Below are 15563 nucleotides of genomic sequence, written 5' to 3'. Positions count from 1 at the left end.
ATATAATTTAAGAGAGTGTCTTTTACAATAAAACTGAGAGCTATTTAATTTTTGTTTTGAAATGACCCCTTATTTATGATATAATAGCGAAAAGGCTGCATTTTTAATGCATTGCCCATATTTAGCCAAATGCAAATACAGAAGATTGCAACCATCTGTTGGTCTTCATACTCTTGTCACAAAGTTAAAAAATTAAAATAGAAAAACTTTATTGGTCTGTGAGATCCCAAAGTCTGCAAAAATCCAGAGAGAATAATTTCTGGCAATATAGTTTTTAATCTCAAAATTAAGTCCACAGAAAGCTAAAAAAGTCTATAATATTGCAAGAAAATATCACACTTCAGTACATTTAAAATTTTTAAGTATAATTAAAAGTATCATGGATTATCTGGGTGTCATTTTATGCAATGGTATTTTACATATTTGAATGACATTATTATTATACAATTAACAGTTGTGTCCTTTAAAATAACATTCAATCACCTAATAAATTCTATAATGTTTGTATAAACTAGAGAAAATACAGAACATTTAAAGGTTAAGTTGAGTTTCTGCCTACAGAATACATTTTCAGATAATTTATAAAGATTAATTTCTGGGGTGCCTGGGTGGCTCTGTCACTTAAGCATCTGCCTCTGGCTCTGGATGATCCCTACTCAGCAGGGGGCCTGCTTCTCCCTCTGCCTCTCCCCCTGCTCCATCTCTCTAATAAATAAAATGTTTTTTAAAAAACACATTAATTTCTAAGTTTAATTCATAGAATATTATTAAAAATATATGAAAATTCATTTTGTTAGCAGAAATTCAAAGAAATCTTAAACCTCAGAATTATTTCCAAATTTAGAGTGGAGGCCTTGAAAAAAATTATTTCTAACTTGGAAAAAGATTCCATCTGGGAACTGTAATTCTGGGAAACCACCGCTTAATAAGCATGACTGAGACTAGAACAAAAAGTCAAGGAAAAGCAATCGAAGACAGGAAAATCTAAGGATAAAATATCACTCAATCAGCTTGCAACATTAAGTAATCATCTGAGAATTGGATATCATTCAAAATTTGCCTACAACACTGCTAACTTTGGGTTACTGAAGATTAAGTGTGACTTCAGGAACTTTTAATTTCCTTTTGACTAAAAAAATATAATAATTCACTAACTGTATTATCTGTATGCTACTCGCCTTAAATAAATCTAATGCTGAACAAATTTGGGGGCAGTAATTTAGCAAGCATATTAATCAACTAGTATGTATATTTTACCATATTGACTAAAATCCTGAAAAATGACATGTCATATCAAATATAAAATTTGGAAGGCAAAAGTGACATTGCTATTAAGGTTCTAACTTTCTTTATCACCAGTAATTTAAAATCTTAACACTTTTTGATGAATTACTATAATAGGATATAAAAATTACCAAGAAATTACCAACTTTTACATTGTGAATATCACAAAGGAAAGAATTATTAATGTCATGTAGGAAATAGCATGAACAGGGAAAAGAAGGTATTTCAGAAAAAATGATATCAATTTTAGATACACACATATGAGGAAAACTCCTTGAAAACAAGCTACAAACGTTATCTGCTGCTATTAAGGTGTTAAGATTATTAAAATGTCCATTAGGTTAGCAAAAACAATTCCACACGATTGTTTTCTTCTTACAAGCTTACACATCTTTCATAGGCCAAAAATGTGTATTAACTATGGAAATAGAAGATGGGAAATAAAAGATGGGGATCTTAATGAAAAAAGATGTAAGGTCAACTCGTACGAGGTATCCAATAAAGTCAAGCTCATAGAAGCACAGAGTACGGTGATGGCTGCCAAGGGGAAAGGGTTGCAGCTAATCAATGGGTATACAGTTTCAGCCATGCAAGGCAAGTTCTAGAGATCTGCTGTACCATATTGTGCCTATAGATGACAATCCCACATTATAGACTTAAAAATCCATAAAAAAGAGTAGAACAGATGTCAAGTGTTCTTATCACAATGGAAGAAAGGAAGTGTAATTTTTATTTAATTATTAGCCATCACAGAAAGCAGGGGATGGAGCAGCAGCTCCACACGTACCTGTAAGAACCACTGTGTGCCCTCCACCACAAGCTACTTGGACCACCTTCCCGGGAATTCCAGGTACCGGCTGGGGCATTCTGTGGTTGACCAGCAGCTGATTGGGAAGACCTAACTTTCCACACTCCGGTTCTCCAAATGTGTACAGTTGTCCCTCTGCTGTTGAAGGAAAAGAACAATGATCAAGGACGACATAATTATGGACAAAATACTAGTTTTGGGGGTCCACATTCTTATTCAATAAAAAACTTAGAAAACGACAACTTGATCAATTATCCTTTCTTATTTTTATTGTATGGTAAGGAAATACAGCTAAGATTTTCTTTTCCCTTTGATTATGCTAATCCAAAATCTTTATGAATTCATGACCATTGCTACTAATGAACTAGAAAATGACTTCAGCTGTTTTGCATAGCAACCATCTTACTTCTTCTACTTCCTTTTATAGTAAAGCAAAATGACTAGACATTAAGCCCCCATTAGGACATGGATTTTTGCTTTGTTTACTTTGGTACTCCACGAACATAGCAGTATCTAGTATATGAAATATTTAATGAATACTTGTTAAAGAAATGAATAATTGATTTTATGAAACTTGTTTTAGAGAATGCATTTATGTGTGAATATGTTGAGTGAGCCTTAAGATAGCAGATTTTATTCAATTAGTGGCACTTCCTCCAGAAAGATTCTCTTATCAAGGAATGACATCTCATCACTGTCTTGTCCATTCCAACACTACTAACTTGCTTCTGTTACTATACATATCACACTATGACCTTCTTAAAAGCAGGAACTCTTTAAAATGCATTTCTATGAACCAAATGGAGTTTTCTAAGGCAGGAATTTAAAAACCTTTGCATATATATAATCTAATCTGACACAAAACATATCATTCATGTGAGGAAAGAGGTAACACAGTATATCTGGTTATTATTTGCATGTCTCCAAGAGAACCATGATTGACCACTTACCACCCCTGGGAATGTGGCCCTTGGAGTGTTCTTTATGTTAGTGATTGATTTTATTTTGAAACCCGAACAATGAATTAGGCCAGCTTGGATTCTTAGGGTTGCTTTGCACAACCATCAATATTGATGATGTACATTTGGTTGCATTGTTGAGGGACGGGAGTTTCAGTTGCTGATGACTAGTTGCTAGTAGGCTATGTCTACACAACTAGCGCCCTGAGAATAGAGTGGGCTTCTCTGGAAACATAAAAGCCAAAGACCCTGAGAATAGAGTGGGCTTCTCTGGAAACGAATGTAGTTCACTGCCAAAGACAAAAAATGTCCTGTGAAGCCTTGGAAGAGGAAGGACTAGGAAGTGTATGCTACATTTCCTCTGGAGGACACAGATCTCCCTTCAGCTGTTTTTGCTCTTAGCTGTGAGTATAGCCTGCTGTTGAAGCTTGAGAATCCTTCTAGCAAAACAGAAGTTAGGGAAGTTGTGGGACATCCAACACACATGGTATGCACCACTTCTTAAAACTTGGGTCAAATACTACAAACCCAGCTCTACTGATTTTCTGGATTGATGGCATAGAAAATGAAGTTTTCTGAACCACAGCTTCCTATATTTAGCAAACACTGGCACAGAAGTGATCTGTCAGCACCCTTCCTCTTTTTCCCATGCTTCCTGCCTTTTGTATGAAAGGAGTTACTAAGTCCAGATGAGTTTCTTTCCATTTTTGTCTATAAATTCCTGCTGCTCCTGACATCTTAACATGGGTGAATTGTATGCTATATGAGCTATATGTTAATAAAGCTGGTTTTGCATATGTCCTTTGACTTTCTTTTAAATTTTAATTCCAGTTAGCTGTTATATTAGTTTCAGGGGTACAATATAGTGATTCAGCACTTCCATATAACACCTGGTGCTCATCACGACAAGTGTACTTCTTAATCCCCATCACCTATCTTACACATTCCCCACTTAACCTCCCCCCAACCATCAGATTGTTCTCTATAGTTGAGTCTCTTTTTTTCCCTTTGCTCACTTGTTTCTTAAATTCCACCCAATAAAGCTGTTAAAAGCCATAAATACAAACAAAACAAAAAAGCTCAATGTAATGCCTGTTGTCTACAATGAGTAATTCCCTGTTTTCCTACTGAATTTGGCAGTTTTATTAAAATCTAAATATAAGACAATGCTTTTGCTTGGGATTTTTGTTTTTTTCATTTGTGTTTTTTTGTTTGTCTGTCTCATTAACAAAGTGAGCACAGACTACACCAACCCCAGGAGCCTGAAAATTGCCAATAAATTGGTGGGTAGCATTGTTCCAAGGAACATAATTAATTGTCCATTCACTCACTCCCTCATTTGATGATATTTATTATTAGTTTGTTCAAGATACAAGCTGATACAGCAGTGAACAATGCCAGCTGAGTTGGAGTTTGCCCTCTCTTAGCACCATGGTGCTACCAATTCATTGGTAAATCTGAGAGCAACTGGGATGGGTCAATCAGCACTTTCTAAATCTGAATCTGAGGTGCATGGAAAAAGGAGTAAATGTAAAATCAAGATTTAAAGAGATCTAAGAGGGGCCACAAAACTATTTCCTCTAGGTGTTTCAGCTGTTAAATCACCAGTAAGACTGATCATACTTCTATCACTCCTTGTGGAGATACAGACTATAACATTTACCCTATTTAAGGCAGAAAAGGTTGCCAGGGAGCCCCATAAAGGGAGAGATTGGGGATGCTAAGCAAAGTTTGAGCAAAGGAAATCATATCTCATACTGTACCATCTTCCTTTTCCATCTATCCTGCATCCCTACTCTCACAATGAAAAGTCTATGACTCTCTTACTGAAATAAAAGCAAATTATCAGGACAAGAGTAGAGTAAGCCTAAGTACAGAGGCAAGTGCACCCAAAGGAAAGTGGCCCATAGGTCTCATTTCCAACACCAAGGAATCCAAGAAGTTTGAGAACTGAAGTCTAGAAGGTTCTAACATACATTTCATTTTTCTAATATTTTCTAATATTCACTAAAAATGTTAACATGTCAGAGTGAGTTTGAAATTATAAACTCTTATTATTAAAATGGAGACACACTGTGACCCAAAATGAACCAAAATTATTTCATTCCATAGACTGCCACAGCAATATTTCCACAGAACTGTAGAATGTTAGATCATTTCATTATTGAGTAAACACTTAGAAGTCGGAGGTAACATGATGAATCCAAAACATTCTGTCTTACTTGTTACAAAAGCTGAATGGTAATATCCACAAGAGATCCAGGAGATAGGTTTTCCAACAGTCACTTGTTGAGGGACACACACATTGGTTACATTTTCTAAACCAATTTGCCCTTCAGAATTATCACCCCACATGAAAAGCTCTCCATCCTCTATAAAGAAAACACAAGGAGGGGAAAAAAAGGTTTTAAGAGGTAGCAAGGCTATCAAATTATTATATTTCCAACACAGCCTCACTTAGTGTATCCCATGTTTTACACTAGAAAATTTAGAAAAACTGGGGATTCCTGGGTGGCTCAGCGGTTTAGCGCCTGCCTTTGGCCCAGGGCGCGATCTTGGGGTCCCGGGATCGAGTCCCACGTCGGGCTCCTGGCATGGAGCCTGCTTCTCCCTCCTCCTGTGTCTCTGCCTCTTTCTCGATCATAAATCAATCAATCAATCAATCAATCTTTAAAAAAAAGAAAATTTAGAAAAACTGTGTGTCGTGATAGAAAAATTATAGTAAGACAGTCACACCAGCTAGTTGTTTAAGAGTTCAATTTCTATTATGAAAGGCTTCTATGATGATAAAGGACAAAGAACAACATGATCCAAATCATGTCCATATTTTTATCTCAACAGCAAAGACAGAATGTTCTTCCCTATAATAACCTTTTTTTGGTCTACTGTCTCTAAACAGCAAATGTTTCTTCAAGCAGTCAGCCTGCCATTGAACTGAATGACAGCATGAGTCGCACTGGACATCTCCTGGGTCAAAAGGGCCTGGAGGACCTTGTTCTTGGGAACACTATAAAAATGAAACTTTAAACAAAGACAAAAAATAAAAAGAAATTCATTTCACTTCTTTTTTTTTTTTTTTTACAATTTATACTTGAAAACACAAAACATAGCTTCAGAGAATAAGGACGTGTGTTAGCACATATAGTAACTCGAAAACACATTAGCTTGTGTTCTTTCTGATTAGGGTTTCAATGGCAAAAAAAGTTAAGCTAGGTAAAATACTTTAGAAAGGAAATTATCCAGACTTATGCCTTTTAAATTTTTTAAATCTTCGAAATGATTTAATAATAAGGCAAATAAAAGGAAAACTGAAAATGAGAACCAAAAAGATGCTGAAATGCTAAGTGGACAGAGGACAGTACTGTAGACGTGTCACCACAGATTTCACTCCAGCCCTCCTGACAGGGAAGTACCATAAGTCACAGCTCTCTCAACTGGAACAGAGAGTCCAGGCAGCTTCTTCACAGAGGGCAGGTGTATCTTGGCTCCAATTTTAAAGACATTTCTCATATGGGCTTTAAGAGGGAGGGCGGAGATGCAATGACCAATATAGACCATATCTTACTTTACTTTTGAAAGTTTATTTAAGTAACTTTTACACCCAAGGTGCGGCTCAAACTCACAACCCCAAGATCAAGAACTGCATGCTCTTCCAACTGAGGCAGGCAGGTGCCTCGCAGAGATATATCCAAAAGATTTCTGTTTCTGATAGCAACTTTATTACAGCTACAAATAGAATGTTCAGAACACATGATGAAGAGAATATTTACTATCTCCAGGGGTAGATGGACAGCATAGCAGCTAAGTGTGTGTTTACATCTAATTCTTAAAAAAGCACAAAACTGTAATATATGTCATGATTTAAAGTTTGATTTTTATAGCTTCTGAAAACACATAGTTAATGAAAGAAAACTAAACAGCAATGCTGTCCTCAGTTGCCGTGGCTGGTATATCCTGGTCTAAATGAAAGGGACGGATCCCAGGCTGAAGTGGAACAAAATCTCACCAGTTAGTGCAGCTGAAGTATTAGATCCAGCAGAAAGCTGCTTAATCTTACGCTGGGAAGTAAAAAAACTAATTAGATGAAAAGTGCTTCTCTCTTCAGTGTCACCAAGTCCCAGCTGTCCTTCATTATTTCCTCCAGCTGCATATACTTTGCCTCCTTCTGCACATGGAAAAGGAAACATCAATATACTATAGTCACTATCTTTATGAGACAGGCCAGTTACCAGATATCTCCTCTATTAACACTGAAGAAAGCTGAAAGCTGACATTATCCCACCATTTGGTGAACAACTTCGATTCATTGTCAAAAATAAAGCAAAACAACCGAGGTCATACATTTTTGTGAGATTTTCTAAATCGGTCTAGAGCTTAAGTAGCAATTGAAATGCACAGAACGTGTGGAATGTATTTTCTCGCTAATGCAGCACTTTATTAAATCAGAGCAAAAAGAGGAAAGCAATTTCCAAATTAGTTTATAATCCAAATCAAACTATTTTAAAAGAGATGTGGTTCATTAATTTTAACTTCCATACCCATTAAAGTTGAGATAAAATGTAACGAGGAAAATGCGGCAAATCCAAAAAGAATATAATTAGAAACATGAAAATTCTATGTTGTGTAATTATTTTAATTTTCTAGCTAAAAAGGAAGGCAGCATAATATTGTGTTTAGGAGAAAGGACTGTAGAGCCAGATTTCCTGGGTGCAAATGCTGGCTTGCCACTTATCAGCTATGTGACCTAGGGTAAGCTGTACTTCTCAGTGGCTCATTTTTCTCATCTGCAAAACAGGGGTAATAATACTGCCAACTTCATAGAGACGTTATAAAGATTAAATTAGTTGACATTTATAAAATTTTTAGAACAGCACTTGGCTCATTGTACACACTATATAAATGTATGTTAATAACTTTATTAACGAAATATGAGGTGTATCATGCCTAGACAATAGACATTGCCAGTAAGCTCAAAAGTAATGAAGATTTTAAAAGACACACACATATTAAAAAATCAGTTGTATCTATCATAAAAATGCACATGAAGTTAAAGCCTTGCTAAATTAGAGGGGAAGCTGAGGGCAAAATCAGCCTGCACCAGTAAAAACTGAAAGTTACATATTATTTTAGAAAAGGTGAGAGACCTAATTGAGGAAGCAAGACTACCTTTCCAATGGAACATACTACAAGGCCACACAATTTAACTCATGTGGCATGAACCAGAGTCAGTGGAATGCTAAAGCAGTTCAGAGCACTATGGGAGTCAAAGTTGAATAGGCACAGGAAGCTCCAAGGAAGCCGAATTATCCTAGATTTTAAAAGCTAAGAATGTGAATAAAAGAAAGACATTTTAGCAAGGAAAAAATATGAATGAGGGCAAAGGGCTGAGGGCCCTTTCCTGAGGAGGGGTCGGAGGCAGTGAGAGTAACCTGAAGACAGAAGAGGCTGGGTAGTCGGGGGGAGAAGGTACGAAAGGCTGCTCAAAGGCTGCTCGGTGATTAGGCTGTCAATTTGTTCAGCAGCATTTGTTGAAAACAAGTGTGCTAACCATTTACATTTCTAAAAATCCTAATCTTACTATTGCCACAGTACCACTTCTATTAATTCTACAAAGTCACAAACATTACTGGAGTGAGAACTCAGTCCTCAAATCAGGCAAGAAGTCATACAGATTGAATACTACACCTGTTGAAACTAGGGTGTGGTTCCTTCCACAGGCCGCAAATTTCACTTTTTCAGGTTTTAAAGCTAAAAATATAAAAAAATGACAATTAAAATATTTTATGGTTACAAAAGCAATAAATAACCCAGGTCAAATGGTAACTAAGCAGAAGTGAGATTTAAGCCTGATCCCAAAGTTGATGTTCTTAACTAATAGGCCTCAAGTTTCCAGAACTAGCCATGCATCATAATAACCAGCAGAGCCTTGGGAAAAATAGATAGCTCAGTCCGATGCCCGGAGAATCTGAGTCAGTAGGTCTGAGGTAAGGCCTAGGCATCTATTTTTAAAACCTTCACAGGTAATTAATATGTACTGAGATCCATTGTATTGTTATGCTGCCTCCTCACCAACCTGATCTATTCCCTTATCTGCTATCACCATTGTCAAGCTCACCTTTTACCTCACACAATGAAACACTACAAGTCCAATATTTATAGGCATAACCCATGTTAAAGCTCTTCATTCATTTATGTATTCAAAAAAGTTTTATAGAACATCTCCTAAATTCTTCGCACAGAAGCTGCAAAGATCACTAAGATAGAGTCCCTGGTGTCAAAGATCTCATAGTTTAGACAATCCTATTACTTCATCTATTAGATATTTGAGAGTAAAGTTTATTTGAATAAACCCAAGGTTTAAAAAAAAACAATCCAGGGTTTAGTAGATGGTGTTTAATAAATACTTTTTGACCAAGCGGAATCCTTTGAAAATTCCATAACAATATAAATAGTGTGGATATGCTAAATTACAATGAAATTTTGAGCTGAAATTAAAATTTTGGCTAAGAAGGTATACTGCTCTTGTCACATCCCAAAGAATCTCCAACACCACTTGAGCTTAGCTGATGTTCACAAGTTACAAGCAAATAGAAGGTGTACACATAATGCCAAGAAAGCTTTGTAAAGGTTTTATACACCCTGTATTTTCTGGGACAGTCCTGATTTAAAATATTTTGTCCTGTTCTTGTAAGGACACTAGTACTAATCAACTCCCCAGTCCTGATGTCTTGTTTAGTACATCTACTCACTATACACTGCAGGGTAAAGTATAAGTTATAAAACCAGCAACTACATAGAACCATGATGCCCACAACTCTGAGACAAAGTTCAAACTTCTAATATATTGTATCCATTGTTCTTTGTATGTACAATAACAGTAATATTTAAGAAGGTTACCAAAGGGCAAAATAAAAGGATATTTGAGTGCAATACTGAAGAATCATCAATCACTTCCTTTGTGGTCTTTGGGTTAAAATGTGATTTTTAGACCCTAACATGTAAAAGTAGTTCTGAATATCACAAAAAAATAGAGTCAAAAATAGTCAATAAATATTGGAAAATAAAAAACTAAAGGCTTTACTATTTCCAATATGATATTAAATAACATCACAATCAATATAAAAGTACTTTATGTAATTAAAGTATTTACAATAAAGAAGACCCCAAACCTTTGACACACGTTGGCTTGCTAACAGTTGATTTTGATCCTAATCCCAACTGGCCCCAGTTGTTACTGCCAAACATGTAAAGTTTATTATTTCCTGGTGGGAAGGAAAGAAACACAAGAAATTGAAGCATTTTCAATATAAAGTGATGTGAGATGAAGTCATCAGAAAGCTATAAAAAAGCTACACTTAAAAGTTTTATTGCTTTTCTGTTTTAAACAGCTTACCTTACCTGGGGTAAAATGAATTATTTTAACTATCCATCTATACAGGTTACCGGATTCTGTTAGGTATAAAAAGTTTGTAAGATTATGCAGTAATCACTTCTGATTATATAGATATATTAAAATAAATTTATTCCAAGAAAGTAGTGTGTATAGAAAATCATATTTAAATATACCAAGGGGATTTAAAATTTAAAACACTCTCTTGGTGAATCAAATTGTCAAGAATTCTCTGGTAAAAGAAAGTATATATTCAACATGTTTAAAACACAGCACATCTTTAATATTTAGGATTTCAATACTAACCTGTAACAACAGCAGTATGCTCATCTCCACATGAAAGAAATGTAGGTACATCATTTCTAAACCAAAATTTGCTGGGAATATTTTCAGCAAATTGAGTTTTCCCAAATGTAAACACAGCACCTGAACCTGCAAATATATGATAGTTTGTTTTATAACTTTTACTATGTTGTCTATTACTAAACTATTTTTTCAGTAATTTATCTCTACAGATTCCTTGTCTAATGAGAGCTTTGTTTCCACTTTGGCACTGCTTACATCCTCCTCCTACCTTAATTCAGTCTTACTCCTCAGACTTTATTCTGTTTTTATTTATGAAATCTACTAATGCATGAATGCATTATTCATTTACTGGTGTAAAGTAAAAAAAATAAAAAATAAAAAAAGTAAGGCAGCCCTACATTACTAAAAGTCCTGTTGTTCCCAGGTGGATCATCTGCGCCCTGGAACGGGCTGATTGATACAATCCGCGCCCTGTTAACCCCGGTTAACACCTCATGGCCTAGCCCGTGATGGAAGGCTTTTCTCCACACACAGGAACAGGACAGTATTGAGTTTCATTACCATCATGTCAATACAGGATGTTGAGATTTAGCACTCTTAAATTAGGTCATTAAATACTACCTGATCTGAGTAGTATTCACAAGACTATTTTGTATTTTGGCTCAGTACCATTTTAGAGACCAAAAATCCCTACCAATTTCCCATAACCATTTACACACACACACACACACAAGGCCAGATCTAACTTCTGAGGGAATCTCAAGGAGAATAATCACACAGAAAGAAACTAATGGATGCCATAAAGTAAACATAGGGGAACAGAAGTACTAATAATAAACAACGTACAAGGAGCTAACCACTATAAAAACCGTTTGAAAACAATTGTGAGACAGGTCAGTTCAAAGTAATAATTGAGATCTGTGAGGTCAGGTTCTAGAACACACTCTGGGGTTTTCTAGAATGAATAATCTTAACTGTTTTGTCCTATTCTGGTTTCCCAGATAGCCTGCCCTGATACCCTTACCCCAAGCCTGGTTTTGGTGGCTCTGCTCTGTCCACTGGTATCTATTGTGACATAGTACTGTCATTTTGTTTACTTTCTAGTATCTCTCACCAGATGTGAACTCCAGGAGGTCAGGAATATAATCACCTTAGAGCCAAGAGCTTGGCAGAAAACGCTACACACACACTTGATTCTGTAATGCAGTGTTTTTTCAAGTTGTTGGTCTTGATCCATTGGTGGGTCAGAAAATCAATTTAGTGGATCACGATTACCATTTTTAAAGGAGTGTACTATAGAGAAGATCTGAGAGCATACCAAGCGGTTAGAGTAAGCAGTATTTCATGAAACGTCTATTTCTGTTACACTATATACGTGGTACAAGGTCGCAATGGCAAATATATTTCGGAGCTAAGGGAAAAAGTCTTAACAAGCACTCAATAATGGCTGCCCCCGTGCCCCCTTTCCCAAAGGCGTTTTCCCCTTTTTTACTCCACGCCCCGTAGTAACGCACTCTTTACCGCATTCAGTACACAACTGGATTCTGGGGACCTCGAAGGAGGTACTTTGGGGAAGTTTATAGGGAGATAAAAACTGCCTCTGCCTCCGAGAAGCTCATCTAAAGCCTATTTTATTTTTTTCACTTAGAAATACATACATTCATTATACATACACATGCATTCATACATACTACACAACAAATGTAAGTTTAACATACAATGAACGTACACATATTTTTTTTATTTTTGATTACTGATTCCATTTTTTTCCTCAAGAATTTTTTTTAATAATGAATTTATTTTTTATTGGTGTTCAATTTGCCAACATACAGCATAACACCCAGTGCTCATCCCGTCAAGTGCCCCCCCCAGTGCCCGTCACCCAGTCACCCCCACCCCCCGCCCTCCTCCCCTCCCACCACCCCTCGTTCGTTTCCCAGAGTTAGGAGTCTTCATGTTCTGTCTCCCTCCCTGATATTTCCCACACACCTAAAGCCTATTTTAAAAGAAAGAGAAGAAACACAAGCACCCCCTTCCCTGTGCTCCCCGCCCCCCCTTCCTCCCTTTCCGCTCCTCTCAGGCTTTCCCGGAGGCGCGGCCCGGAGCTCCGGACGCAGGCCGGCGGCCGCCGCCTGGGCCTGTCCCCCGACGGGGCGGCCCGGAGGCGGGACCTGGCCGCCGGCCCGCAGCCCGCGGACCCTCCCTCCCGGCCCGCCGCCACCACCGCGGACGCGACTCACCGGGCATCACCTCCTCGGGTTCCCCCATGCCGAGGGCGGTGCGGGGAGCCTGCGCCTGAACCGGGAAGGTGCCAGGGGCTATTCGGTGGGGTCTATGGCAGCGCCTCAGACCCGACGCGGGTCGCGGGAGCCCCCCAGGCCCCCATCGCGACAACCCGGACATAGGTTACCACCGTGGTCCCGGAAGTCAACAAAAAGCCGCTAGGGGCAACGGAGGCGGAACATTAGGGCGCAGGGCGGGGCCGCGCCGGGGGAGGGGAACGGAGGCTGGGCGGCCGGCTCCGCGCAGGCGCAGGCGTACACGCGGCGGGCGGGGCGGTAGAGGCCGCGCGCCCTCTGGTGGCCGGGAGGGGAGGAAAGGGGAGGGACGGCCACGCCGCGCAGTGGCGCTTCTGAGGGCGCGCGGCGTTGAGGTCTGTGGATATCTAGGCCCCGCGGGGACCCTGCCCTGTATGGATAATGACAAACTTCACAAATATCAGTTGCTCTCTCACTCAGGCTGTGTGACCGACGCAAACGTAGACACATAACTAACAATACCAGTGACCGTCTATAACTAACTGAAAGAGGGACTCTGCTAAACGTTCAAAACGCATTTGGATTCCCAGCCTGTAAAGCGAGACCTTCCATATACTAGATGCTCATTAAATCTTTATCGAATGAATGAGTCCTACTGCAGTCCCCTAGCGTGGTTCATGTCACTCCCTTTTATGGATGTGGCGATTATATATAATGGAGGAGACCTGGGGTCTAGCTTATCCAGCCCAACCTGTCCTTTGAATGGCCCCCTCTGTCCTCCCACAGAAGAAAGCTGAGATGTGCAATCCATCACTGACAGAAAATGCTTTAGAATTCATCCAGAGCTACCTTTCTACAGCCAAATGATAGTTTCCCATGCCTCATAAAACAAAGAGGCAAAAAGTCATTTTCCAGGATGAGTAAATGTATGTACATGTGGTAGTTGTGGGCATCAGCTGTAGAATCCAAGCTGGACTCAAGGACCTTGTGGGTACTAGAGCATGTTACTGACTTTCTCAGGGAGTTAGATTAAAACTGGATGAAGATATTAAACGATGCAATACACAAATAATCATTTACATGCAAAGCAAAGTGGGAGGTACTAAGAAAGTGTTTAAGGGGGAGCAATGACCTGGTATGAGAGGTTAAGAAACACTTATCTGAAGAAACATCATTAATCTAAGAACTGAAGGAGGAATTGGGAAAGGTGAGAGAGCTCTGGGCAGAAAGTAAATCGTGGGCAAAGGCTCATAAAGAACATAGCTCTTTCCAGGAGCTCAAAGAGGTGACACTGGCTCATGGCAAAGTGGCAGGGTGGTGGGCCTGTTAAGGATCTTGTGTTTCATCCTAAGGACAATGGGAAGCCATTAAGGGTTTTTAGGTAGTGGAGCGACAGGATCAGCTATGTGTATTCCTGGAATCATTCTACCTGGCTGATTTGTGGGGAATAAATTGGAGCAATGGATGAGGGTTCAGAAGTTATTGCAGATATACAGACAACCGTCACTATGGATTGAAATATGGTGTATTGGCAGATCTGGAGCAGGCAGATTTGAAAATGTCTTAGGAGATAGAGTCAACAGGAAATGCTATCTGACTATTAACTCTTAGGCAGCACAGGACTAACAAAAGGCTCTTAGAATGACAGCAAAGAAGGGCCCTAAATTATCTTGGGAAAACTTGGATATTCGTTATGAAAGCATCATAATAGTCACTATGAGGAGATAAGATTTTTTTTAAAGACTTTCTTTAGTTATGGTTAGGTTTTTTAAAAAAACATTTATTTTCAAAAAGAGAAAGCATGTTTTGCTGCTGAGCATTCCAGAAGGTATTGATACAACTCTACTCCCGGGTTTCCAACATAAGCAAGTAGGGGAAGGGTGGTACCATTTACTAAGATGGGGAACAGTGAGAAAAGAGAAGGAAGGGTAGAATTAGGTAGGTGGGGTGAAGAGAACATTATGGTTCAGCCTTGAGCACACTAAGGCATCAAAGTGGGGGTGCCTGGGTGTAAATAGCCTTGGGAAAGACTTCTAGGTGAAAGACTGGAAAGTGGCTATAGAACAAAAAGCAAAGAGAGTCTGGGATGAGTCTTGCTGAGGGCCAACATTTAAGAGCCCAGCAAGAGATGATGAAGCTGATAAGCAGAAAGGAGCCACAGAGGGAGAGTTGACCAGAATACGGTTTCAACAGGAGAGTGTGGTCAGTTGTGTCACATGATGCTGGGAAATGAAATAAGGTGAAAATTGCCCCCTGAATTTCATGACGCAGGGATCATTACTGGTGCTGGAAAGAGGTGTTTGGTAGAGTGATGGAGGAAGAAACAATACTGGAGTAGTGAGTCACAGTGGGTGAGCGAAGTAAGTGAGTGTAAACACTTTAGACATCGGAGATCGACATGGGATAGGAGGGGACAGGAGACAGGATTTGAAGGAGGAAGGGAGGTAGATGGAGGGCTCTGTTAAGTTTGGAGAGACTTGAAGATGCTGAAGGGCAAAGCAAATAGGAGCGAGATACCAGATCATGCATGTGGAATTTAGAGCGTGGTACCTGGACTA

General features: G+C 38.8%; 1 protein-coding gene across 11 annotated transcripts in view; it reads right to left on the bottom strand.

Annotated features, from left to right (window-relative positions):
- The window catches only part of RPGR (retinitis pigmentosa GTPase regulator), a 74646-nt gene extending 61249 nt beyond the window's left edge, over nt 1–13397 (bottom strand). For 5 of the 11 annotated variants that reach the window (XM_072815143.1, XM_072815144.1, XM_072815146.1 and 2 more), the window contains exons 1-7: nt 12988–13252; nt 10748–10873; nt 10221–10313; nt 8737–8799; nt 7058–7216; nt 5274–5423; nt 2072–2230 (exon numbers count right to left, since the gene is read on the bottom strand). In XM_072815143.1, coding sequence (XP_072671244.1) covers nt 2072–2230; nt 5274–5423; nt 7058–7216; nt 8737–8799; nt 10221–10313; nt 10748–10873; nt 12988–13150 — 913 coding nt within the window. In that variant the 5' untranslated portion in view covers nt 13151–13252. Of the gene's footprint in view, nt 1–2071; nt 2231–5273; nt 5424–7057; nt 7217–8736; nt 8800–10220; nt 10314–10747; nt 10874–12987 lie in introns of all 11 variants that reach the window. The other 6 variants (XM_072815137.1, XM_072815140.1, XM_072815141.1 and 3 more) reach the window with 6 other exon arrangements.
- Nucleotides 13398–15563: the final 2166 nt, after the last annotated feature.

Source organism: Canis lupus, chromosome X (genome assembly GCF_048164855.1).
Source record: "Canis lupus baileyi chromosome X, mCanLup2.hap1, whole genome shotgun sequence".
Lineage (NCBI taxonomy): Eukaryota > Metazoa > Chordata > Mammalia > Carnivora > Canidae > Canis > Canis lupus.
The sequence above is the reverse complement of the archived record's forward strand: the minus strand, read 5'-3'. Positions and strand labels throughout refer to the sequence as shown.